The 27,341-nt window shown below is 38.7% G+C and overlaps 4 protein-coding genes across 5 annotated transcripts in view; 1 reads left to right on the plus strand and 3 right to left on the minus strand.

Moving 5' to 3' along the window:
- The window catches only part of LOC131694310 (putative uncharacterized protein DDB_G0271606), a 356,903-nt gene that overhangs the window by 233,741 nt on the left and 95,821 nt on the right, over nt 1–27,341 (plus strand). The gene's annotated exons all lie outside the window — the stretch shown is intronic.
- LOC131694322 (uncharacterized) lies at nt 4,359–5,313 on the minus strand. The gene is made up of 4 exons (XM_058982965.1): nt 5,064–5,313; nt 4,932–5,002; nt 4,761–4,875; nt 4,359–4,618 (listed from the first exon to the last, which is right to left on the minus strand). Exons 1-4 carry the CDS (start codon nt 5,215–5,217, stop codon nt 4,527–4,529), a joined length of 432 nt encoding a protein of 143 aa, XP_058838948.1. The 5' UTR covers nt 5,218–5,313; the 3' UTR covers nt 4,359–4,526.
- Nucleotides 17,287–18,262, minus strand: LOC131694319 (uncharacterized). The gene is made up of 3 exons (XM_058982961.1): nt 17,820–18,262; nt 17,513–17,749; nt 17,287–17,447 (listed from the first exon to the last, which is right to left on the minus strand). The coding sequence occupies exons 1-3, from the start codon at nt 17,959–17,961 to the stop codon at nt 17,323–17,325; spliced, it is 504 nt and encodes a 167-aa protein (XP_058838944.1). The 5' UTR covers nt 17,962–18,262; the 3' UTR covers nt 17,287–17,322.
- Nucleotides 18,310–20,101, minus strand: LOC131694314 (uncharacterized). Its single transcript, XM_058982956.1, has 3 exons — nt 19,772–20,101; nt 19,389–19,667; nt 18,310–18,559 (listed from the first exon to the last, which is right to left on the minus strand). Exons 1-3 carry the CDS (start codon nt 19,917–19,919, stop codon nt 18,399–18,401), a joined length of 588 nt encoding a protein of 195 aa, XP_058838939.1. The 5' UTR covers nt 19,920–20,101; the 3' UTR covers nt 18,310–18,398.

Here is a 27,341-nt window from a genome sequence, read left to right on the forward strand (position 1 = left end):
GAGGTGCAAAGAAACGCTGCAAGCGTAAAGATCAAACCATTAGGTGGATCCTCTGCGACCAATGCGATAAGTGGTTTCACGCAGATTGTACACATATCAGTAACCAACTTCTTCAGGACATACATAATTTCTGGTGTTTCTGTGAGCAGTGCTCTCTCCGCGAAACACTTGTTTCATAAGCAGGCACCAGCTTCTGGTTCGACTAGCAGTGACCTTGTAAATATCACGGACAAAATCAGCGAACTGTCGGCGAAACTTGCTGGAAACCTATCATCGAACCTGCAAAAAGCAAGCCGATAAATTAAGAAGCCAACTAGTTTCCTCGGATAAGTTGCATGACAAAATTATAGCATAACGAGAACTGGTCACTAGCGTCGAGAAGAAGCTTGAAGTGGTTGAATCTGGTGCGAGATTGGCCGGCACTTGTCTGCGTAGTGCGAACGAACACAAAATTGACATTAATAAGATCCCGTTTCGTAAAGGGGAACACATCAAACAAATTGTAATAAGTGCACTGCATTCTCTAGGTATCGAAGAAGCTGTTTTCAGTGTCCCCAGCTGCTTCAGAACACGCATTGAAGCCTCCAAGTGGTCCAATCGTTCCGTCTCACCGACCATCATTGTTGTGTTCAATTCGAAAGAAGTGAAGGATAAGGTTCTGAAGCTGTATTTCCAGAATTTCACAAGAACCAAACTATCCGCACTCCATACCGGTCTAGCTTTAGAATACAGATTTACAGTAAACGAGGTCCTGTCTGTTGAAACCTTTAGAATCCGGAATCTTGCGTTGAGGTTCAAGTACAAGAAAGCTGTCAATTCCGTATTTGTGCGGAACGACTCTGTATCTGTTCGGTTGCCCAATCATAAACGATACACTCCTATTGCAACTAGTAAACAACTTCTCGATTTGACGGCAGCAGACGAATCGTCTCTTTTCTTCGACGCCATCTCCGCTGAAAGTTCAGCGGTTACACTACAACAGTGACAAGCCATGACAACGAGCAGCAATAATCTGAGAATCGGACACTAAGGCGTGTGGTGGTGTCGGTCTATATGTAACAAAGAACGTCAAGGCCAATCCAGTTCTAAAGTCTTCGTACGACCCGGCTATCCCAATTGCCCAACGCTTGTCACACAAGTCAAGCATCAACTACTATGATATCGGTATAGTGGTGCTTTTTAATCCGTCGAGCAACAACCATTTTTTGATCCAAAATTACGAAAAACTTCTTTTATATTTGCTGGAACTGAACTTCGACAGGACGTATATCGTTGGTGATTTTAATAGCAACGTCACTGCGAATCAGATGTCCTACAACATTGCAGCTGTAAAAAGATTTCATGACAAGTTTAACTTGGTTGTTCTGAACACCCCTCCTACTCGGATTACGGATACCACTGCCACAACCATCGATCTTTTGGTGAATGATTCCCCGCAATCAATTATAAACTCTACGACGGCACCGGGTAGCTCCAACTCGGATCATGAGATCATCTACCTTATTGCTGACATGGGCGTAAGGAAAGCCACCCCACAAAGAGTAGTATTCCGTAATCTTCGAAGAATAAACCAAGTTCACCTCCAAGCGGATTTTCAGTCATGAAACCATCAAGCAATTTTCGATTGCGAGGACGTCAATACGAAAGCTGAACTAGTCTTCTGGAACGGCACGCTCCGCAAACAACAAGATTTGTCCGCGACAAGCGTACACCGTAGATAACCAACGAAATCTTACAGGCGATAGCACTCAAAGATCTTACCTTCAAACTCTACTCAAGGAACCCGAACAGAATGAGGGGAGATCGCAATTGGCAGGACTACTGCGTAAAACGCAACCGAGCGAAGAAACGTTATGCAGACATGAATTTCTCTCCAGAACTGCCTGCGAAGAGGTTATGGAATAATCTCAAAAGGGAAGGAATCCACAACAACTCGAAGCAGACTTCCGACTATGCTCACATCGACACCGATCGCCTGAATCAGTTTTTGCGGAGGGTCATGTGCAGCTAATGGCTGGACCAGCCGTATCCGTGGTGTGCAACAATAGTGAGGACTTGCGGAATGCCTGATGTCGCACCTTTTAGATTTGGACACACAGATGCAGCAGATGTTGCAGTAAAAATCTCCGATATCAGTACGAATGCAGCTGGATCGGATAACATACCCATTGCTTTTGTTAGGATGCTATCTCCGTTCATCCTGCCGCTCTTAGTTAACCTGTACAACGCAATAATCGATGCCAAGGCTTTTCCTACCGTTTAGAAAAAGGCTATCGTCACACCGCTACCTAAGACCACCAGCGCGATTGAGCCAAAGGACTTCAGGCCTATAAGCGTGCCTCCTGCAATTTCAAAGGTTTTAGAAAAAAATCTGCTTGCCCAAATTACCGGCTTCTTGCAAGCAAATCCGCGTTTTATAGCTAAACACCAGTGCGGCTATAGGGCACATCACAGTACAACCACAGCAATGGTGAAGGTTGTACATCACGTCTACCACAACTTTGGCAACCGATTCTGCACAGTTATGGTGTTGGTTGATTTTAGTTTGGCTTTTAACTGTGTAAGGCATGCCAAGCTACAACAAAAACTGCGTAGATAATTCTGTTTCGACGACACCGCCGTTCAGCTAATCGAATCCTTTTTGGATAACCGGAGCCAACTGGTGAGACTCGGAAATGTAGTGTCCTCGGAAAAAAGTCTCTCCGACGGCACCTTCCACGGATCGTGCCTTAGCCCATTGCTGTTTAGCTTGTACATTAACAGCCTTCCTTCAACGCTCAAATGTGAATATCACATGTACGCCGACGATGTTCAGATTTACATGTTCGGCCCCATTGAACATATTGATAGGTTGGCAAGGAGAGCCAGGTTATCCCGAGTGTGGATATTAAATTTTGTGGTGAGACGATTGCTTTAAGTTCCAAAGTCACAAACCTTGGACTTCTGCTGGATAGCAACCTGAAATGGAGAAAGAACTTGTGAACGGAATCACCATGAAGGCGTACAACACTCTGCGAACATTCCGCCGCTTTGGATCGGTCCTGTCTCAACCAGTTCGCCTCAAGTTGGTGCAAGCCGTGATAGTGCCCATTCTCACTTATTGCGACACTGTGTGCTATCCCGGTCTTAGTGTCGCGCTGAGGGAACAACTGCACAGGTGCTTCAAATCATTCATCCGATTTGTGTTCAAGAAGAGAAGACACGCCACGACTGAAGGGGTTCGCAATGCAGTGCTCGGACACGACCTACAGGATAACTATCGCCAAAGGATATGCTGCTTTCTATAGAAAGCTTGGAACAGGCAGCTTCCGGAATATATCCTGGAGCATCCACAGCGAGGGCAAATGGAACGGTCTACGATTTACCTGGTACCAAACCACACAACGAGTAAGAAAAAGAGCATCCTAGTCTACGGGATTCCATTCTGGAACCAGCTACCTACCGACGTCAAAAGCAAGCCTTCACTCGCCTCATTTAAGCAATCGCCTAGGAGAATCTGATCGGTACAAACTAAACTAGATTAAGAGCGTACTTGAAATTTGATTAATTTTCCTCTGTTTTCTAACAAAGTTTATCTTCCTTGACCTGATGTAAAGCGTAACTAACAGGCCCTCGTATAAATAATAAATTACAATTACAATAAAGAAGTTTGTAACACCACGTATATGGCACCCCTATCCCATTTGTATTGAACTGACATAAGTCAACATCTCCGCGGGCACACAAATTATGGGCCCCACTGACAGTTCAAATTGTTCTGCTCATTTTGCTCGAAGCTCGATTTTCACTAGTCAGATACCCTACGGCATGACTCCATTTTAGGCATTTGTTAAAAAGCGAAGAGATTGGACAGCTAATTGAAGAAATGTTTTGTTTTGGATATGTCAGTGAATAACAAACACTTTATACCATGAAGCACTAACAAATTAAACGAACTTGACTATCACAAAATTGTGTCGAATGAAATTGAATTTGTTTATTGTGGATCGGCCCTAACGCGACGTTTTAGATGTTGGCTTTGAAATCATGGCGGCGTAGCAGATACCTGTGTAACACTGACTAATGAGATGAGTAAGGGATTATCTACCTTGGGCCCAATTTCAACAGTCGCACCACCTAAAAAGAAAACTTCCTTCTAGTTACTAGGTGACGTGACTATGAGTTTATATCGTTTCACTTTCAAAATGTATTAATGTACAAGCTTCATATCATACAATATTATCTTTGTAGTTTGATGCGAACAATGTTTCTTTTATGTATCATGTTTATGTTCTCATTTAGACATAAATCCTGCTTTTCATACTGATCAAAACCCAGGTTTTAGTGCTTTTTTATTATTATTATTTTTATTCCAACAACGTATTTTTGGCGCTCTTCGATGCGCTACTAGTTCGCTTTCTTACGAAAAATAACGGACAAATTAAGTTTAAATTCACCGTTACTGCTAGCGAGCGGAAAAGTATAGATGTATAGCTTAATTCGCATTCACGTATTTTTACCGGCCTCCAAAAAAAGTGAACAGATAATCACGGATCTACTATCACGAAAGATCTTCTTTCGTGACCGGTGAACAACAGGCTTAGCGTCATCAAGGACATTCCGATATAACCAGAGATTACTGGAAGTACAGAAAAGGCAATTACTAATCAAAAAATGTTCTTTTGACTTGTTTCGGATGCGATTTTTCAAAATGTCCACCTATGATCGAATGGTGGTAGGTATAATCGTCGAAAAAACATTGCTTGGTCCATTATACTTACGCACTATGTGTACAATGAAATTTTCACCTCCAGGAATTTTAATAGCCATCACTATGGCGAACAGCATTTGCATCAAGCAAATTATTCCATACCAGTTAATGGAAGATGCTCGTTTCTGAAATAATGGAAAAAACTAGGAATCGGGTTTGTTGGTTTTCACAATGAACTTACGTGTAGAAGCCCCGTTAGCAGAACAAACTGTGCAGGTATGGAAAGAACGATTGCAATGATTGTTCGATTTACTGGAAAAGGAAAATTAAACTTTATTTTTTTCACAATATTTACAATGTTTTTGATACTGACATGCATTCGTACCACCTTCAAAATCGAAAAAAATCTCCTTCCAGTACTGCTTCTTTGCGATCACAAAATAGCTTGCCACCGAGTAGAACATCAAGGCTCCAAATCCCAACAGGTATCCGTTTACTATGGCAAACCGTTCAAGTCTGGGCTTCATTTTTTGCCACTCCGCTTCTGTGATTGCTTCCTAAGCTGTGTTGGAATTAAACAAAAACATCGTTTGATGCATCGCGCCAAAGCCTGCTCGATTCGATGCATATTGTATGTCTACTATATCATTATATCTAATCTGTCGAAAGAACTGATTGCGCAAATGACAAATGCGGAGGATGATATTAAATTAAACTCGATAAAAAATCATTTGTTGTGTAATCAGATACTATGTATATTTTAAAACTTATTTACTTTATATGAAGACTTTTTTCAATAGGTCCAATCTGCAAAAGAGAGACTCTCTTTATTATTGTCTTTTGTAGTCTAAGGGTTATGTTAGTATGTAGTGGCATTTTTTATTCAATTTGCTTTACAAGATACTTTCAAATAAACGGATACCGAGGTAAGTTGAATCCATATCCATTGTTAGCGGCCGGCGGGATCTTACAATACTTTCGTTTTACATATAAGGTACATGTAAAGCATACGACTTAGTGCCTGATCCTAAACGGTATTGTTTCGCTAGCAATAGACAATGTTGCAACTCTCTTCTGTTTCAATTCACCTTGGATTCTTCTACTGTTCTTTTAGACAAAAACAAAGAAGTTATGAGTAATTTTCTGCTATGCTTTTGGCAAAAAATCCAGAACGGGGGCTACCTACACCCAAAATCCGACGGATATGTTTCTATTACTTTTGGGTAAGATTCTATTGTCTTTTCGGTAACAGACCACGCAATTGCGCATTGTAATATCAAGTAGTAAACAGTGGAATGACGAATTTCGGTAGCTGTTCATTTATGTGCATCACACAACCAAACACTTCTTCAGTATGTCGTCGCTGTTGTGCCATCTTATGACAAACGCCATTTTGGGGCAAAATGAGTTAGATATGCCACATTACTCGTCTGAAAAATCTCTACAAAGTGGCGTTTTAAGAAATAAAAAAAATCTGCCTGTTTACTGAAGTGTAGCGAGGAACGTGATGAGAAATCGTGAGGTTTTTATTTCAAATCACTAAATCTTGGGATAGGCTCGAGTTATAATAGAGTTTAAGATGTTTTTATGTGTAAAACAATGTCTGAGGTACACAATGGCATAATAATTTTCAAAACAAAACTACATGTGTTGCGAGAAAACGCAGTTATACTTTTAAAGTAGAAATATTGCATGTTTGGCAACAATGCACTGTAACCAAAAATTAGCAATTTTGCTAGATTCCTTGACCAATTTCCTCAAAAATACATCTTACCGATTGTTTCTAAACCAAATAAAGCCGAAGATATGAATAAAAGTTAATAATTGCTGCTTTATTTGTATAGAAAATTTTCCATGTACAATTTTGACACGTCTTACAAATTTTGTCATCAATACATACTTATGACACGTGTGATGTGAACATAGTATAAGTACAGTAGAACAAGATCTCTGACCTAAAGCGAAGACTCCATATCAAGAAGACTGGCAACTCTGTCCAGAATCCGGAGACAGTAACAGCAACGCCACTTGCGGGTAAAGGTGGTACTTTCCATAGTGATGCACACACACATATACATTTTTACATAAAGCTTCCTCCCTTCTTCCAATAGAGGCGCTGTAACCTTTGTCGCTTCTCGTTTGTATGGGGGAAGGAAAGAGATATCAGTCTTCTTGATTTGGAGTCTTCGCCTAAAGTCTTAATGAAAGTCAGATTGTCGTAAGTTTTGCTGTACAATGCCAATTTCACCATTGATTCTTCCTATAGTTTGGTGGTGATTACCTAGTATACTGTTAAGTTTATGTGAGTAGATAGTGAAACCTAAAATAAGTATTGTTTGTACTTTTACATTTTAGCAAATATTGTACACGCTTAAAAAAGAAAAACCATTTTTGGTTAATTTTTAACCATTTCAAAGTAAAATTAGTAGAAGTAAGAAAATGGTAAGAAAATGGTTAAAGTTTAGTCCGAATTGGTGGTTGAATTTTACACATTTTCAGCTTAACGTGCAGCGACCGAAAATGAATAGAAAAAAATCATCAAATGACTAAAAAAATGGCAGCTGGTGCATTCATTTTACTTCTGTTACTAGTTAAAGTTTAAACAACGAAATTCAAGAGTTTGTTTAAGAGTTGCAGATAAGTGTTTTTTCTTGTTGCAAATTTGTAGCGCAAGAGTACCGTCTGTCCCAACTCGTCCCTTAGCTGCAAGATTTTTTGCGTTCAAAGCCAGTTCAGCGTTCCTCCAACACCGGTTGGTTTCCGCGGAAAGGTGATCAAATTTATGTTTACTCCACATCAGGTAAATAACTGTCCGGATCTTTCTAGACGCCGTTTTGACACAAACGCTTTCGAGTGTTGGTTGCTAGAAAAAGTCTTGAGCACGTTATAAGGAACTGTTCCTCCAGCTCCAGTCGGTTTCCGGGTTTTTCCAAGAATGGTAATTGATTAAATATCATCATCACATCAAGTACTATTTGGATCTTTCGAGAGAGCCATTACGATATTCCTGAACACATACGTCACTTCGTGTCTCCAAACGAAGGGAGGAATGTTCCGGTCGTCAAACGGTGGGATAACAAAATTCTCACAAATTTCCTATCTCATGCCTCCACGCGAGTCTAAGTCTATTGATGACATTTGGTCCTTAGACCGGCGACGACTGGGTGCTATCAGCCTTCTGCCGATAGTAGCAGAATGAGAGAGTGCGAATAGATCTAGTCGAGAAAACATTTCCGTAAAAATGAATATGATCGGAAATTGGGCCCCAATACGAATAATCTGACTAGTATCTATGATCACGGGTCAATACGTATTGAAAATTCGCCGCGTCTGTTTTTATGAACCTAATTTCAAGCTCCGTTATTGCTAACAAGCCCGTGCATCAGGTTAACAATCCTTTATATTTCCCTTCAGTGTTCGTTACTATCGCTCGTATACTTGTATTCCACAAACAATCTGATATGGAAAATAAGAAATACTTTCCTTGATTTATAACATCTCGCGCTATTTTTGCCTGTATATTGTGTTATCACTCGGTAGTTTTCAAGCCAATAAATATATCGTAGAGAAGAAGTAGCAAATTCTGTCAAAATACTGTTGCAATAAATAGTGATCCGGCCCATTACGCAGAGAGATTAGCTTTTCTAGGCAATACTCCCACGGTCGGCCGTGTGGAGTTCAAATTGCTTTTGTTTAGGAAACATAGTATACTCTCGGTAGCCGGCTGCCCAGAGTTTAAAAAGAACCAAAAACTAAACAAGATCTTCTCTTTTTCGAGTGATCGTGCACTCGAAGACTAACTAAACAACAACCTAATAAAATATGCTTTACAGGTCGCATCGCTTGCTTGGAGCGAATCCTAGACCTGATACTCTTCCAAACTACCAACTCCGCGACACCTACGGAAGAGTCTGATGAATCGTCGTCCTTCCGTTAAGTAGGTGGAGCATCAACACTTCCTGTCTACCTTTATCCTTCCCCGTGAACGATGTAGATGGGGGCGGCCGGCAATGATGGCTATCATGCTGTTGAGGTTTTAATATGGGTCGGATTGGTATGAATTCCTACTTACCATTTCCTAAGCAACCCTTATTAGATAATCAGCAGTCAAACACGGTGAAGTCAATGTGCAATCTGCCAAAATCATCGTCACAACGCAACGCAACGCAATACACACTTATGCCACGTGTTTTGTTTACATTTTTAGCAAATCCTCAATAGCAGACAAAAGGTTAAGTCGCCGGTAAACTCTAAGCTTGTTCATATGAATCTTTCCCACGCTTTTCTAAACTTTCTTCCTTCAATTCCTTGCTCTCCTTTGAGTACTATGGCTCTTAATATTGAAAAATATTCTTCATTTTCCAGTCCCTTGCTAATTGAATGTCGTTGAAAACATAAAAAACTCTCAATCAGGGACGGCGAAACACTTTACGCCCGAGTGGGTAGAAAGCATAGAGTGAGGGGCCCATTAGTAATGATTTTTTCCCTTTTCGCAATGCACACGCTTACATTACATTCACATTAAGTCACGTTCGTTTATGCAAATGGAATTGTGGTACATCGATGTTTTCAAATGTGTGTAGTGCGAGATGCATGCGTTGCACATCTAAATTTTTTGAAATGTTTCAAAATTTCGAGTGGGTAATTACCCACTCGATTGTTTTCGAGTGGGTAGTACTACCCATGCTACCCACGCTTTCCGCCGGCCCTGCTCTCAATATAGTAAACCGATATTCGTAATATGTGAGAGATCAATAGAGAATAGATAGAAACATCAATTGTCTTCTCTGAATTTTTTCTACCATTTATAAGTTTCAAGATATTCAATCTCAACCTTTAAAAATCGTTTTTCTCGAAATGTGCAAAATGGTGCTTGTCATAAGTTAGCACAACATGTGTGCGACGATGTGTCAACCTCGGCTCTGTTCGTATGTAGGATAATTCGGTCGTTTTCTCTGATAGTATTAGTATCGAGCCAAACCAACCACAATTCTGGCGGATTTCTGCCCGAATTCAGGCTGGAATCTGTGCTAATATTGGCACAAACCAGCCTGAATCACGTATTTTTTACTGGGTTGGCTGGATATAGAAATAAAAATTTTAGGCACAGTTTCCCGTCCAGACCTGTCCCAGATCAGGACCAGTTCCCAAATCCGAACCAGTTCCCGAATCTGGACCAGTACCCAGATCGGGACCAGTACCAGGACCATGCCCAAATTTGGTGATTAGATCCAGACAAGTGTCTGCATCCGGACCCTCGGTTCGGATACGTGAATCCAAACCGTGCTTCCCGTACAAGATGAGAAGGTCTCGTCATATTTTGTGCAGTCGTTACCTTGCTGTTGACGTCCGTGATAAAAAAAATTGAATTCAATACCGACCGAATGCCGGCGATCCTCGTAGAACCACTTTCAGAGGCTTCGTCGACGGTAGCTCGTGTGTGTAAAATTCCGTTTCACTAGTCTTGAGGAATGTTCCTATTTTAGAATATTCTTCCATATTCTAACACACGATTTTCGTACCAACACCGCACAGCTTGCAGAGTGGCTTATAGCTACTACTTGCTGAACTCAGCCCGGAGCTTGGCAATATCTTTCATGGGTGAATCCGCTCTTTTCATAAGACGATTTCACCACTACCACTCTCTTCTGGTAGCTCCGAGTACTGGTTGTTCCCCGCGTTCTTTTGAAGATGGGTATGGCTTCGTGCGGCGCTTATTCTTCGTGCCATCAACTTCCTCGCTGGGACGATCACGTTCCATGTTCTTTTCTTTGGCGAAACTGATAAAGCTCGCAAAAGCGAACGACGGGAATTCCACGGCGTGGGCAAAACGAACGGACGAGCGAAAAAAATATCTCGATAATATCAAAACTGCGCGAGCTAAAGATGACAGCTCGATTCAAACAGACACGCGGCATCTCTATCTATAAACTCTCATATTTGTTTATGACACTTAGGTGCTTCCTATTGACAGCTCTGCCTGAAAAAAGCTGCTGTATGAATGATATTTTTACTTTTTTCGAGTATTTTTTAATTTTTCCATTTTTATTACACAGGTATTAAATAATTACTAATATTAAATTATTAAATAATTACCAATATTATGTTTTTCATTTGTGTTTCTAACGTCACGTATATTCGGAATAATTTGGGCGAATCGCCTTTAAAAAAAGTCCTTATAAGACCCTTTCGCGAACAATTCTGAACGCTCTCTGGTCATTACGGAGTGGGAAACCGTCCACTGTTGCTCGCACCGGGTACTCGTTTCGTCTTATATTTAATCGCAGTGTATAGAATCGAACCAGTCCAAACCTTGTACCCTTCCACCACAAGAATTTCTTGTTTTAATTCGATTGTTTCGGATATAGTGGACGTGTAGCTCTTTCAATCAATGGACTCACAAATTGTAGCGAGGTCGAGTGCAATAGTAAATCTAAAGCGTTTGGCCGTGCAGGTGGAGTAGGAATTTGTGTCATTTCCACCGTATTCAAGATGGTCATTTGAAGTTGTCGCAAAGATCACGCAGTTAGATAGATCGGTTATCATCGTGAAGACAATCCCATGACATACCGTGAGAATTGAAGTCTTCTGAAACCAGCTGAGGTGCGATGTATATGGAACAATACTAATAAGTAGGGACACTTCGCGTTTTTGATGTCCTATGTGAAAATTTCTGCTCTTTTCTAGGATTCCCAAGACCAGGAACCACTTATTTTGGTTTTGTAATAGTCTCAGGCTTTTACGAGGAAGCTAAGGAGCGAAAGCGATTTTCCTCCTTTGAAAATGTATATGGCACACTAGAAAATGTTTCCACAATGGGATGGTCAGATTGTCGCTCTTTAGTAAATGAGGAAGCGTATAAATTATTCATGGCCGGTAGCGTAGCCCTATTTAGCAATTCTTCTCGAAGCATTCTTTAAAAGAGTGCTTCAATTTTCCCCCAAATAATAATTATGTGGAATATGTTGAGAGATCGCGCGGAGTCTCTCCACAGTAGGAAAACTTTTCATAGTTCTCTCCGCATTTTCCACACCGTGCCTTGTTTCTACAATAGGTAGCTGTAGGCCCATTTGTTTGCGACGCGGGCATTTCATGCCTCGCGACACAAAAAGATGAACAGGTAGACGAGCCCCGTTCCAAAAAACCGAAGTGTAGAAGAGCAGACCCTGCGAATGGCTCGATATGAGGCTGATGGAAAATTAGTGGTTTTCTTACATTCCTCGATTTTTACCGAACGCAATTACTTGCAAACCAGAATGTTCACTGACTAAAACAAAGGGTTCTTAAAGAATCCAACCTTATACTTCGCTATTAGGGCCCCCGTAGAAGACTACTCCATCAATCTCTACTTCCCAGGCGGGTACATAGACAAGACTTCTTCGTACATGACCGAGTGTTTAGTTAGATCCCACATATATCGATGATGTTAAATGGCTTATATTTGGTCCGGAAGAAGACATTCCTGGTACCAGTTGTATTAGATGGATGTAATTTGTATCGAAAAGTGGACTTATCGACATTATTTGTGCCACCGCAGAAATATCCAAATCGACTTCCATTGAGCCTGAGGTGATGTTTGTCGTTGGAGATACCTTGCCGTTAGCCAACACTATCATGCAGGCTTCAGTACCTGTGAAAGGTTTTATCGAAAATTAATGCATCGAAATTTAAAAGTATGGAGTAATATAAATATTACAAAAAATGGAGAATTTTTAATGTATTTTAAATTCTAATTCTTTTTAAAACGGAATATCACATAATACAATACACTCCCCAAGGTTGAGGGTTTTGAAGGTATTGCAAACATCATCAAGCATATTGCGTGCATCAGTGCTACAGAACCTCTGACAGACAATTGCTTTGAGATGGTTATTGCATTATGCCTTGATAGTGGTGCATCGAGGAGACCGAGAGAGCTAATGCGCCTTTTTTATGTTCTATGTTATTTTATACTCTGCACCTGCGCATACCAACGCTCAACCACTAGTCTGTGCGAGGTGAATGGCGGTTCGACGTGGATTGACTTTTGCTGTGTGCCGTGTTTGCATACATTGTTCCACAATCTGATGGCGGTATTCGTGGACGGGGCTCACAGTGGGAGTCATTGTGTGTCCATTTATCGGTCGACTTCGTCATTGTAAAGACTAATTAAATTAATTTGATGATTAAATTAATTTAATAAATACATAAGTAGAAATTTATTAGCTGTCGTTTTGTGATAATCGTAGTTTTTCGTACTAGTGTACAATTGTTATGTACTAGTCGTATGTCTATTTATTTGTGTGTTCGTCTAAGTATTTGTGACATTTGGGTCAAGGAATGGATGCGGAACTGGCATATAATACTTCCGGTGTTCAATTTGCGCATTTGGTTCTATTCATTCGGGAAGGTGGGATTGGATAAATTGGGTTATAATGAATTTACCGACGCACGTGAATCATCCATTCCCGGCCAGCACAGCATGATGAAAGACTAACACAATGCAATTGTCGTTAATGGTAAATATACAACATTTGCTGTGTTTAGACGAGTCTGATTGCATGTTACATGTATTTTTCTATTCTACTTCATTAGTCTGTTTCTTTTGTACAATTGCAATAATCCACTCATACTTATGCCCGCGATTTCGCCAACATGAACACACCCCGGTAGTTAAGTAAACGTAGCACCTTTAAACTTCCAAACGCGGTCTCAAACATTAACCCACCACTCGCGCGATCATGAAACGGTCACGTCCGGAAGTCTTTCCTCGGTCCAAAGAGTCTGGACTAATGCCTTCAGTTGAACCAATAAAAACGTGACGCTCATATACACTAAACAACACGTTCCATGGTGACATGACATGGAACTCTAGTGATATGGGGAAACGGACTCTCTTCTACCATCTGTACCATACACTAAAAATTAAGCATCAGATCCACGGTCCGCGCGCGATCATTCAAGAATACACGCTACATCATTATAAAATCGAAATTTTACACGCGAAGTCACATAGACGTGACAAACACGTTAATATACAAATGCTTGAGCCCTTTGCGACTATCCACGGCACTTGCACCCGCGATCTCGTAAACATGATAACATCCCGGTGATAAAGTGAATGTCTCAGCTCCTATAAAATTTCAAACGCGGTTTCAAACGTGAACCTAAAAACTGCAGTGGTCGCACGATAATAAATCGGTCACTTCCCGATGTTTCTATCCTTGATATCAGCGGACCAGGTCCATGTCTTCAATTGTATCAATTAAAAAAAGAAATCCATATCCATCTCATATCCACTGGACACCACGTTACATGGCGACATGACCGTGGACTCTAGTGATATTGGGTAACTTACACCCTGTCAGAATGTGAATTGTACACCGAAAACTATCAGAATGAAGGTCCGCGTGACCATCCAAGAACGCACGCGTATGTAGGAATGGCCACACGGTTACAAAATCCAGTCTTGTCCACGCGAAATCACATGAACGCGAGCACACGTGACAAACACGTTAACATACGAACGCTTAAGCCCTTCGCGATTAACAACCCACACCTACGTTCGCGATCGCGCAAACTTAATAACACCCCGGTAATATTGAGAACGTTTTAGCACTTACGAAGCTTATGAATAGAGCTTCCATTTCCCGACGGTTTTCAGCTTCCCGGGATTCGGGAAATAAATAATAAATTTCCCGGGAAATCCCGGGATCCCGGGAATACAGAAGAAAAATAGAAAGGTGAATGTTTCTCATGAAAACAAAAGAATAAATTGAAAAGTTTTCAAACCCGTTTGATTGCATGTATATCTGCTCTAAAGCAGTTATCAGAAGATTGAGATTTGGTGGCCTACACATCATTCAATCATTTGATAACTCGTCAATAACTTTACGCAACATCAACTTTTATTTGGCTATATGTAGGGGAGAGAGGGTAACAATGAAACACATTTTTTCTACAATTTAATTTTTATGATAATACATGTTATTTGTGTAATCAAAAGTGATACATAGTGCCACTATGTTGTTAACTAATACATATATTTTTTCCAGCTGGTAAAATTCACGGGAAATAACATTTTTTGGATAATAAACAGTTGGTGGTAAAATGTATCAGTGTGCCCCATAGGTAGGAACTATGAAACACGATGTCGTCTATAGTGAAATATTCTACTTATAAATTTTATTCTTTTGTTTTGACGAAGAATGATCCTAACGCTTTGAATTAAAGTTATATTGAGGTGAAAATCGTTTGTTTACGAAAGAATCCACTATATCATCGCGTAACATCGAACCACCATATATGCATATTAGCTGCAATCCTGAAATAAGAGACAATTTCTACAAAATTTGGCCAAATTTACTAATTTTGCACTATATGAGTAGTATTTACTGTGGAATATCGGAACCCATTGACATTTTGAGACAGACCACAAAAACAAACAAAAATCACTGTTCCCCATACGCCATCGTTTCACAGTTACCCAATGGGTCTATTCATGAAAATTGTGAAATCACACAGAACCATGAGTAGTTACCAAAAAACTTTGTTCGCGGCAAATGTTGAGCATAAAATTTGCTATAAATAGCAATAGACTAAACATTTATTCAATGAATGGTAATTCATAAAGATGGAATAATGTTTATCATTGCAAATTTACTCTGGCTATCACAAAACAAACAAATATCCATTAAAAGAGATAGAGTTATCAGATCTCTTCCAAAATATAGCAACACGTGTAAAGAATTAGAAATTGTGAAATATGAGGGAATTAGACGATTCCGATCATGCATTGTGATTTTATTGCGATTGTTTCGTAGTTCCTGCTGATCCACTGTTACCCTCTCTCCCCTATAGCCTAAATTTTGGTAATTATGATTACGATTGGGACGATATACTAAACGCAGCTGCTGGAGTTTCTGTCCAAAATTGGAATTCGTTGTTCTGATACGATGGAATGTGATCAATTTAATGCAAAGCACCTTCTTTGGTAATTTTGAATGAAAAGATTGAGCTGCTTCAGGGTAGTGTGCAGTTACTTCCAATCAAAAGAGGAAAGTTTATACATGGAATCCATTTCCGTCACAGTAGGATCAGCATTATGTCGAATTGAGTGTGAATCAAAATCAAGCAGATAATGGACGAACTGTGCAGCGATGGATGAAGACTAGTATCAATTTTCTATTACGGGCAAGTATGTGGATTGGTTGATCGTATTCCTTCAAAAATCCTGCCTGCATCCTAGAAAGCATTCAAAGAGTTTGAATGCGCATGATATTGGACAGATACAACGTTATGTATTTCTTTTCATACATCCAAAAATTTACAGATATTACAGTTACGGTATAACAAATAAGACAAAATATGCATTCGATGAACCGACCAAATATTTCTGCAGACGTTCTAGAAACATTCCTTATTTTAAATATCGTTTGCGTTAAGCATGATATCACTACAAACCATCCCAAGCTTTGAAACAAACACACTTCGATTTTTTAAGAAAGTGACGCAATTTCCATTACTAATTTGATTGCAAGCCCTTTCATTCAAGATCAACCTATTAAAATAAACTATTAAAAGAACTGTTGAAAATCTGATCAATCGGTTCATCGGTGGCAGAGATATCGTGCGCATCACTAACGCTACTGTGAGGAAATGGTTCGGTATAACGACCGGCAAATTAATCCATTTTTGAATGAAAATTTGAATGAATGCAACATTCTTTACCATTGTTTTGAGTGTGGCGTGAACTATATACCTAAAAAATCACGAAAACATATCGGTGGGCCTAAAGATATATAGTCCATTGATCTGCAAATCAGTTGGAAAAGCACAATCTGCATTCACTACTAACTCCAAATGTTTGCCGGTAAAGATATTTCCTAAAGAATTTCATTTGGAGAATTCAAGTCTTATGGAATAAATTAAAAATCTTTTTCCCGGGATTCCCGAATCCCGGGAATGAGAAAACACAAATTCCCGGCAATCGGGAATCCCGGGAAATCCAAAAATCCCGGGATTCCCGGGAAATAAATTCCCGGGATGGAAGCTCTACTTATGAATCGGTTACGTCCGGAAACCATTACTCTCTGTCCTAATAACTTAGGTCCATACATTCAGTAGGACCAATAAAAAAATAAAGCTCAAATGAACTAGACAACACGTTCCATGGCGACATCACCGGGAACTCTGATATGGAAGATCTCACTCTCTTTTAGCATCTTAGCCGTACACAAAAAAAAAAATAATTAGATTAACGGTCCGTGCGCGATTGTCCAGGAACACACGCGAATATGCGAAAGACATACGGTTATAAAATAGAATTTATACACGCGAAGTTACATACACGTTAGACAAAACACGAATATGTTTTACGAAAGACCTAAGAATCGAATTATGCAATTTATTTATGAATTCGATAATTATTAGTCAGTTTAGAGTTGTTTTAGTACTGGCTGACAAATATACACCAGAAAACTCTTTACGTATAGAAAAAGTCACGAAACCCTTGTAGGGTTAGTAAAACAAAGGTTATCCGTAATGTGGTTAATCTATGTATTGAATTATCTAACATATAAAAACATATGAAAATATAATTTAAAAAAAGGCTTCCAGATTTGGATAGCCTTAACAACCGCATCCTAATCAACTCACAGTGCCGAACTCTCACAGCAGATTATGTGCACCTTGCTTGGACTATTCACGATAGTGGCTGTGCGGTTATTGAACAACGAACCCAGCGTTTGAAACGTATACAGCACATAGATGACGATCGCTGAAATAAACAATGTGAGCTTTATTCCATATCAATGCTGTCACAGTCAGTGTGTGCAAACTAACCGCTGAAGAAAAATAAATACTCCGCATTCAGGATCAGTCGTTCGTTCGGCTCATTGTTGATGGAACGAATGAAATCCTGTACCAGTACGATCAGAATCTCAATCGAAAACAAATATTTGGCCGGTCGAAGGTACTCAGGTTCCTCCCACCGCATACCGGTATACATGACCGCCAGAGCCACTAGCCAGAGTAGGGCGAAAATCCACCGAACCGTCGGGTAACTACGGGTGAGAGATTCTGCAATGCGTATGAGGATCGTGTGTCAGTTTGATAACCAAAGTTAGTGGATGAAGTAACATCGGGATACCTTGTTCATTGATCCAAAAGCGACGGTTCGAGAACAGTGAATTTATCGTGAGTAGCCACAACTCTCGAAGAGCGAAGAACAGAGCACAACCGAAGAACAGGTAGCCATGAAATTTGATGAATCGGATCAATTTTTGCTCCATTTTCGATTGAATCGAACTGTACCGATGTAATCACCGTTGGCTGCGCAGATCAACTGATGCTCTAGGACTCAGTCGCATGTTCATCAAATCACAAGTTGATTTTGTTCTTATGTAGGAAAATTGAACTCCTTATCAGTCCAGTTTGTTGTTTCTTCTTGCCACTAGCTGAAGCAGCTGGAACGGACGGGAGGGGGCCAGACGAACTGACATCGAGATAATAGTATTGGCCGATTGGTTGATCGTTACTCGGAATACGTCAATGAGATGAGCAGCATTGTTGTAAGGGAATTTGTTTCTTTGTATAGATCAAAATCTTTTCAAACAAATGTTTTATTTTGTTCGCTTCTATTTTCGGCCGTATTTACAAAATGATTGAAGTTTTAATACTGGTTGCTATGGTCTTTTTAAGTGCGATTGTGAAGCAACACCACGTCGAGTTAGCTAATCCACGAGTCGTCGTATTCTTCTCCCAGCGAAAATTTAACCGGTTTCTGACCGTTCTCCAAGTCGTCAAAGGCCAAGTTTTCCATTTCTGACTGTCGGCTGTCGAACAGTTTGTACAACACTGCCAAGGTGAACCCAACATACAAGGGGATTACTGAAATGAACGAAGTGTTAGTTGAACGGTTATCATTGTGAGTACTCTAATAGTGTTTTCGTGCGGTGTAAAAAAGAAATTGCATTATTACACCCAAGTTTGAATGACCTCTAGTAAATCAGAGTAGGGTCGTTAAAGGACAGGGGATTCCACAGTGATCCGACCGAATGCATATCCATAAACGCATTCTCACCAGACGTGTCGTGCACATGTCCCTGACTCGACACGTCTGGTGATACGTTACCACAGTAGAAAAGCAATTCCTTACATGAGGTGTAAAGAGAGCGGCCTTTTTCCCGGAATTACCCTGCTTGATCTCCAAACTGTGTCAGGTATAGTCTTTAACTATAATCAGTTACTCGAGCAATTTACGATTTGCCAGTAGTTGCAGTTAATATATGTCTCAACTTCGCCTAAGACAAAAACGGCATTAGAAATCTCGATATACTCTCCAGGAAAGTTTTATAAACTAACTAGCATCAGCTTCGATATATGACACACTTTGCAAGTTATTCAATTGAGATGATAGGTTCAAGCTATGAACAAAACTTTCCAAAAAACTAACAATTATAAGTAATAGCAAAACAGTACGGTTTCCCATTTGATTTTCACTTTCACTCATTTTTTTCTGTAGCTGAACACAACTTATCACTAGATCCGTCCCAAGTTCTTCAGTGGACGGGCGGCAACTGGTTCTGCTCGAAACAGCGGTACATTAGCAAAGCTGACCGATAAAATCCAATTAAGGAAACTTTATTTCGCCGGTGAAAATGAAAACATTATTTTCAACACAAATCGAAAACCGCATATAAACACCCGACATACTTACCAACCAACACGACGGCATCCGGTGACAGGATCAGCTGTTGGAAGCTTTTTCGCTCCAGCCTGGTCAGGTACTGAATCAGAATAACACTCCAATCGATGGAGAAAATGGTCGCGAACGGAAAAATCGTTTCCTTCTTCTCGAACAGCAACCCGATGAGGAATATCGTCCCAGCCAGTACCCACACCAGCGAGAAGATCAGCTGTCCTAAGGGACGCACTCGAAAGTAAGTCTCGCGAGTGGTGACGGTGGTGGCGGTGGCGGCGGCATCGGTGGTTCGATCTAAAAACAAACGCAAACCGTACCGATTACGAAAACATTTGTCAACGTTTTCATCACTGTCGCGACGTCGACCAACGATCACGGATCCAAAAATAGTAGCTCACCAGCTGCGATGTCATCCAGCGGGCGTGCTTGCTTCAGACCATTCTTCGCCAGCATGATGTCCGATGCGAAGATGCACCCGAAGGTGAGAGCAGCGATGGCAATAGCGAATCCATGGGCTTTGATGTATCGGCCGAATATTGGGTGCATTGTACACTTTTTTTTAGAATTTAGGATAGACAGAATCACACCGGCCCACTTCCGAAGTGGTCAAGATCTAACAGAAGAACGAACATTCGATCTGTTCAAACTACGAACGATGACTGCGATCGATGATCATGTTCCTGGTGAACTGGTACGTAGCAGATGACTGCGGTTGTTGCGCACGTGGCCATCTAGTGAAATTCTGCACATAATATACCGCCAAGTGTGAAACACAATCAACATAATGAAGAGTATGAAAGTCGGCGATAAGACTTGAAAGTGTGTATTGTATAGTCACCCGTGTTTGCGATTCTGCAGAACGCGCGGCAACCGACCATATCAAAAAGGATGCTGTTGAAATAGTTTGATTGTCTTCGAATTGTAAACAACAGTAGCTAAGGGCGCATTTCAGTATTGAAAACACAATTCTTTACGATTATAAAGCAATGTTGTTTGCAATAATTGAACACCAATTGTTCCGGAAATCTCTGAGGAAATAAACAGTTATATGATTTTAGTATTTCTATAGTGCACTACATATTGAAAAACTCAGTGATATCAAGAGCTGATTAAAAAACATTAAATTCTCCTTTAACCCTTTCATGCCCAACTGTTTTTCTAGTGCATGCAGGGTTTCATAACTATTTTTTCCTGCAAACGGTGGGGTGAAGAAATACGAAAAGCCTTTTTTCATAAAGGTAGGTGCTTCCTTCGCAGTGCTAAAATCTGTTCATTTTTACCTTCAAATGCTCAATACAATTCTCCTAGAATATTTAAAATAGTCCAATTGCGAGGAAAACATAGCCAAAGACAATCTAAATTGGTAAGTTTTATCAGTTTTCAGTAATATTGCAACATAACGGAGATATATGGGGGAAGGTGGGGCAAATCCGACCGTTGGGTAAACCCGACCCTTCTCTGTTATCGAAAATCGGAAGCCCTACGCGAACTAATATCAATGTTGTCGTGTGGAGAATCGAAAATAATCATAACAGCATTTTATTAGTTTACATTGAGATGCTCAAACGACAATAAGTGTGTTTTTACAACTTTTTGTTTGATTTTTGTGCATCATTGACTACAGGATATTTCTGATTGTTAAAATGATTGCATAAAAATGTAAATGGATTTAAATTCTTTGATTAAAGTCCCACAAAGTGCATAGATGAATTGGTCGGTGTTAAGTCAGACCGGACTAAGTCGCAAAACATCAAAAAATGAGAAAATGATAGCACTGGATAAAGCATTTCGTCAGCTACATCCGACTTTTGTGAGATTTTAAATATGTAACAATAAACAAGAATTATGGCAAAAAATTATTTCCAATTATAATGTAAAGGATGCTGCGATTCAAACTTTAAACTCGTTTTTCTCGAAATCAAGATTTTGTCACTTAGTCCGGTCTGACTTAATACCAACCAATTTAGTCCAACATTTTTCCTAATTTTTTTTAATTGCATTGTAATGAAAAATAACGCGCTGGGGTAAATCCGACCTCCAAAATGTGGGGTAAATCCGACTGCTTTTTTGCTAAGAAAATGTTTATTTATCAAATTGAAATATATTTTTATTGTTACTATTTATTATTTTTTGGCACAATGCTTCATAATTACAAACGAAAGCCACAAAAACGTGATGAATATAGTATTTGTCGAGCAATTGCTGCGATGCAAATGAGAATAGAGTAATTTCGGGAGAGATGCCGCATCAGGAGAGATGCCGCACTCTCTATATCTCGTATATGGGGTCACTTTTATACGGTAATAAGACATTGTGAGTTTGTCTTTCAAAGAATTATAACTCTAGAGATGTAAAATAATCCTTTTTAATGACTCACGAAAATTGTATTAATGATTTTGTGCGTTCAGTTGCATCGCGGAGTGCCGAAAATTTTTCAGCACCGCATTAAAATTTCGTTTTTTTAATGGTTCGATTTTTTTTGGTAAATCATGTATCGGTTGAATAACTGGGACCTTTTAGCAGGCATTCTGATCATGAGCACGGTCATCCATAAGTTTAGAGAAAAATGTCGTCGTGCGGCATCTCTCCCCTACAATTGGGAGAGATGCCGCATCAAAATTGCGGGTGAGATGCCGCACTCAATGGAAGAGGATGCATAGCTAAAATGATTTTTTTTCACCTCGGAATGTAATAAAATGATCATTTGCGTCAGATATAGATTCTTAATAAGGTATATCCACAAACTAACGGACCTAACACAGTGACATATAAGATTATGAGTCTATTTATCTATATATTTAAACGGGCGATATGCATCTAAGTATTGGTTACTTCGGTTTATTCTTCATGGTTTCAGGCACAACTTTTCGTGAACGCATTGATTTGTAGTGATGTCAATATTGAGATGAAAGCGAAAATTTGAACGAATTGATGCTTTTTCAAAATGAATCTTTCAAGAACAAGCTTAAGTTATATAAATCCATTGGGAGAAACAGCCAAACAGTGCTTTTAAGGAACTGCTACCAACACATAGATATGTATATCGCTCGTACAAACATATAGATAAATGGTGTCCTCAATTAAGTAACTCCAACTTAACCGTTACACAAGGTTGCGAAAGAAATTTTTTTTAAAATATTGAATAAAAAAATGTTTCTGGAAATGGTAGTACCCCCTTAACAAAAGTGAAGGTGCTGGCCGATTGATAGGTGTAATCAAACTTCATGAAACTCAACTGAAGACACTTAATCACAAAAACATCAATGAGAGCCAAAAATACTTTTGTTCACCATTTTTCAGATTGTGACCACGGTGTGGCATCTCACACGCACATGCGGCATCTCTCCTGCAATGACCATTTTTTGTACAATGTTCATGGAAATTTTATGATTTTTTTTTTTCATGACAAAAACCATTTCACAGTATTTTTTTTGTTCATTTCATTTATTTGATAGGCACAAATGCGTCAGCTTGGCGATGCCAAATTCTTTTGTTTTTACATTTTGGATATCTTAAAACTAGGAGGTTACAATGTTGAAAAATTTTTTTTTTACAAAAGAATAAAAAGTTTACAGCTATCTTAAGACTAGAAATAAGATTCTATATACAAGACTGGGCCAAAAGATATTTTTATGAAAAAATTTTAAACAAGGGATTAAGTTTGATATACAAGAGGGGGAGTAATAGTATTCTACGAAATATTTTACAGTTATCTTAAAACTAGCAATATAGTTTAATACACAAAAGGGGGAACAAATATTTATGAGAAATTTCACAGACTAGGGATACAATTCTATTTACAAGATGAAGGACAAGAGTTTCAATAAAGAGTAAAAATTACAGCTATCTTAAAACGATGAATACAGAATACAAATTTGATTTTTTTATTGAAGACTAATACTTGGTCAAGATATTCAGAGGGGGGCTTATTCCATTTCACAGTATTTTAGAAACTTGACGCAATTGATAAAAATGATTTCATCTATTATTGAATGGTTTACTTTGATGCAGGATCGATTTTTAGAAATGTGCGGCATCTCTCCCCAAATTACCCTATCTTTACGTGCCGTTGAATTACATTTTCTTGAAGTTACAACTCAATAACACAACGTTCATTGATTTATCATCGAAAAACCATAAAATTTGGGTAATAACTGTGTTAAATCAATCAATAATACAGGCGGCCGGGTTTACCCCACCATTTTTGAACACAGCAAAAATGATCGTTTTCGTAAAACGCTTGCATCTCAAAATTTTCACAAGATACGAATAAAATGCCCAGAAGACTAGCCTTTAATTTGGTATATAAAACGACTTTATCCGATGTAAAATGAGCATTTTAGAGCAAAAATCATTTACTAGGTCGGATTTTCCCCACCTTACCCTATTTATTCTATAAGAATTGATGGAACATGAGTGCGACGCAGAGAAGATTTGGATGTGCCATTTGGGGATTTTTTTGTTGGGACCGTTTTGGTATTAAACGTTTTGCTATCAGAGCATTTTTTTCTTATTACCGTTATCGTATTACCACGGTGTTCCTAAAACCGTTATTAACTAAAAAAATGACCATAAATTTGACATACGGCATTCGACAGATACAGTATCCAAGCATTTTCTCAGTGAATTTCAAAATGATCCATCGAGGGAATCGAGAGATATGGTGATTTGAAGTTTTATGATACGTTTCATAAGGCTACCAACAAACACCCACGGGTTTGGTCCAATCTCTATGAACAAAACGTTTTTAATCCACCTAACAGTGTGATGAGACATTTCTTATAACTCTTATCACTCTCTTCGGATATTATATCGTTTGAGAACATTTAGAACTTGATGCTTCGCGATGTTTTTGATAACACATACTACATGGGAAAGTTGCAGGACTCAGAGAATCGCTCAAATCAGTATAGGACAACATCAGTGCTAGAAATCTCAAACCAAATCAATGGGAAAGCGAAAAAATGACCCGTAAAATAGACATAAAAACGAATTATTGCTAATGCTCTGTTAATAAAATATCTAAATTCCTCAATCAATGCATTGTGGTGGGAAAACTGAATTTGCCTAAAGGGGTTATATATTGTACTGAGCTAAAAAAAATTTTTTTTTAATCGGTTTGAAGTTTATACATTACTCAAATTTCCAACGCGACTGAGAACTAAGAAATCAACGCTTTTTCTTGAAAAGGGCGATACTAGCAGTGACACCATTCAAAGAAAATGAACAGTGAATATTTCCACACTTGGTTTTATTTCCTATTTAAGAACTATTGTGTTTTTTACATCCTAGATTGCATGATTCAGTAAACGAAACCCAAAACTTCATAAAGTATTTGAAATTATTAAATTAAAATTTGTTTTTGCTATTGAAATTGACAAAATGATAGTATCGCCCCTTTGGCGATTTTTTACTTTTTCAGTTCCACCTATCAGCATTGAAGTATCGCCCTTACGTTTTTTTACAATAACTACCGTTTTACACCACCGATTTCGTCCGTGTTTTTTCAATAGAGATCATTGTTACTATTTACAGCTGGTATCAGCTTGATAATCCTAAAAAATACGAAAATAACAGTTTCGCCTCTAAACTGCTAGCAAAAAAAGTATCGCCCTGTTTGTTTGCATGGAGCGTGGAGGGCGAAACTTTAAATAAACAAACAAAAATACAGTTTCGTCCGTTGTATTTTTTGCTGTAGTTTAAGAAAGCAATATCGTAGAATCAAAATTTTTAGGTTAATTTGTAGCATTTCAAAGCCCTCATTCGCATGTATGAAAAAAAGCCTTATGTTTACATTTGTAAGACTCGCCTTTTTCACAAAAAAGCGTTGAAATGAAATCGCAGCTCCTGATATCACGCTATCTCTGAAGTGCATGCGTGCATAGTTTCAAATTTTACTTCGACATCAACTTTTTCTAAAGGTGACTTCCCAGTAGTATCCTTGATTTGAATTATTATCGCTAATCCTAATGCTAAAGAACAAATAAAAACCCCACGAAAAGGAACCGTTTGGGAAAATTATCATCATTACTGGAATTTTCATTTTCACGAAACTTTGCGATAACATTACGTCACTTGCGTTAATGCACTGGGTGCACAGTGCTCTGAAAATCTAGCGAAATCGTCTTAGGGCACCAGCTGGTCTAATTCAGAGCTATCTGCGCGGCGAGTTAAATCTGTAAAGAATACTAAAAATTAATTTCTATTCCATAATTTTCAGTTCAGCATTTCGAGAGATCGTGCTCACCGCAAGCCATGAAAAATAGACTACGTTGTGAAGCGATGGTTACTATTTAATAAAAAATCACGGTAAAATAAAAAATAACACTATGAAAAAATTCCAAAAAGCTTATAATTTTCACAAACTTATTAAGAAAAAATGTATAATAAGCTTTCGTAATATTGTGTAGGAAAAGAGCTGAAAAATTAAGTATATTCTCTATCTGCAACATATAAACCCTTAAGTATACCAATTAATTGGTATACGAATTGGAATAGGTTCGCCAAATTTTGGAACAAATCTATAAAATAACCCCTTGAAAACTACCTAAAAATTGTTGTAGTTTGCAATAAAAAATCCCCAAAAATGAAATGTACCTATTAATGTGATACACAGTGAATAATACATACAATAAAGACCCATTTTTATCAGTCTCATGGTGTGTTTTAGGCTGACAAAATGGGGACATTGACTAAATCGGGCTTTTCTTTCTTTATAATGAACTGAAACTGTTAAAATATTTTTCCCGTCCCTTGATGTAGTCTGATAACTATTTCTGATTATGATGAACTTTTCATTTTTGCATATTTCCATCTTCATGATAAGGAAAACATGCTCAAGAAAGGATTTACTCGAATTCAGTCTTGTTCGTCTGCTAGAGCCCATCAAACCTATGTTCATATTTGGCTGATAAAATCGGGGTTTCAATGCATTATAATAGATATTCAGCATTCGAAGAAGTTTCTTGTAAACGAGTGTAGAACGAATTTGTTTTTACTTACTTGAAGTCAGCGGCGTAGCCAGAAATTCGGTTTGGTGGGGGTTTGGTGAAAATCGATCATACTGTCCAAACGGCATAATTCCGAAACCGTAATTTTTGAAGTTTTAAAATTATGCAGAATTTATTTTTCAGAAAATAGTAACAGAGTTCGTGTCTTTAACGAATTTGTTGAGACTTTATTGTAGTCATGAATATTAACCTGAGAAAATTCACCATAAATACTTCTACTACCATCAAAATTATTTTATCAGATGATGCGCTGTTTAACGTTTGTAAAACTCATCGAAGATACTAAACCTCCGAAATTGGCGGTTTCAAAATGATGCTATCTTGACCTTAAATTACTGTTTTTAAACATTTGACCTATACATATAATTGGTCATACAACAAAAATCAAAAGCTCATAAAAATCGATCAGAACCTGCTAGAATCGAATGGAAATCGTCATTTTTCATAAATTTCTCTCTACATTCGGAAAGTGTTATCCTCGATATTAATCATATTACGTTTTCGTCTCAACTCGACGCATTCCCAAAATAAAAACCTGTTTTAATCCACCTAGTGGTGCAATTATGCTTGTCTCATTTGTCCAGACTACGATTCCATGGCTGGTTATGTTCAATACAATGGTGGAAATGAATATTACATGTTCAGTACGATTTGCACATACATACAATGGATCGACAGCAACGATCTTGAGATACTATGTGATACTGAAACATCGCTTGAAACCAGCGGCGGATCATGGAGAAAGATCCGGAGGTCCAGGTCCTGCCGAAAATTTTCAACTTGTTAAGAAATTTTAAACTAGTTACAATTTTAAAGTAGCAACCCCTCACTGCATACTTCTTCCGGGCCAGTATTATTGACGATTTTTAGAGTGATTGCATAACCTTTCTATATGAGAAAGGCAAAAATGTACCAAAGTCCAAAAAAGTCAATTTTTGTCAAACATTATTTTTTTCGA

Source organism: Topomyia yanbarensis, chromosome 3 (genome assembly GCF_030247195.1).
Source record: "Topomyia yanbarensis strain Yona2022 chromosome 3, ASM3024719v1, whole genome shotgun sequence".
In the NCBI taxonomy this organism is placed as follows: Eukaryota; Metazoa; Arthropoda; class Insecta; order Diptera; family Culicidae; genus Topomyia; species Topomyia yanbarensis.

What these genes read in the sequence shown, in the direction of transcription:
- LOC131694322 (XM_058982965.1), bottom strand. Translation starts at nt 5,217, where the DNA reads ATGAAGCCCAGACTTGAACGGTTTGCCATAGTAAACGGATACCTGTTG. An exon ending in TGAAGGTGGTACGAATGCAT is followed by an intron (nt 5,003 to 5,063) that starts GTCAGTATCAAA and finishes TTCCTTTTCCAG; the next exon opens with TAAATCGAACAATCATTGCA. An exon ending in TTTCATTGTACACATAGTGC is followed by an intron (nt 4,619 to 4,760) that starts GTAAGTATAATG and finishes CTGTACTTCCAG; the next exon opens with TAATCTCTGGTTATATCGGA.
- LOC131694314 (XM_058982956.1), bottom strand. Translation starts at nt 19,919, where the DNA reads ATGCACCCAATATTCGGCCGATACATCAAAGCCCATGGATTCGCTATT. An exon ending in GCTGGATGACATCGCAGCTG is followed by an intron (nt 19,668 to 19,771) that starts GTGAGCTACTAT and finishes GTTTGTTTTTAG; the next exon opens with ATCGAACCACCGATGCCGCC. An exon ending in GGATGCCGTCGTGTTGGTTG is followed by an intron (nt 18,560 to 19,388) that starts GTAAGTATGTCG and finishes CGTTCATTTCAG; the next exon opens with TAATCCCCTTGTATGTTGGG.
- LOC131694319 (XM_058982961.1), bottom strand. Translation starts at nt 17,961, where the DNA reads ATGGAGCAAAAATTGATCCGATTCATCAAATTTCATGGCTACCTGTTC. An exon ending in CTTTTGGATCAATGAACAAG is followed by an intron (nt 17,750 to 17,819) that starts GTATCCCGATGT and finishes TACGCATTGCAG; the next exon opens with AATCTCTCACCCGTAGTTAC. An exon ending in GTATTTATTTTTCTTCAGCG is followed by an intron (nt 17,448 to 17,512) that starts GTTAGTTTGCAC and finishes TGTTTATTTCAG; the next exon opens with CGATCGTCATCTATGTGCTG.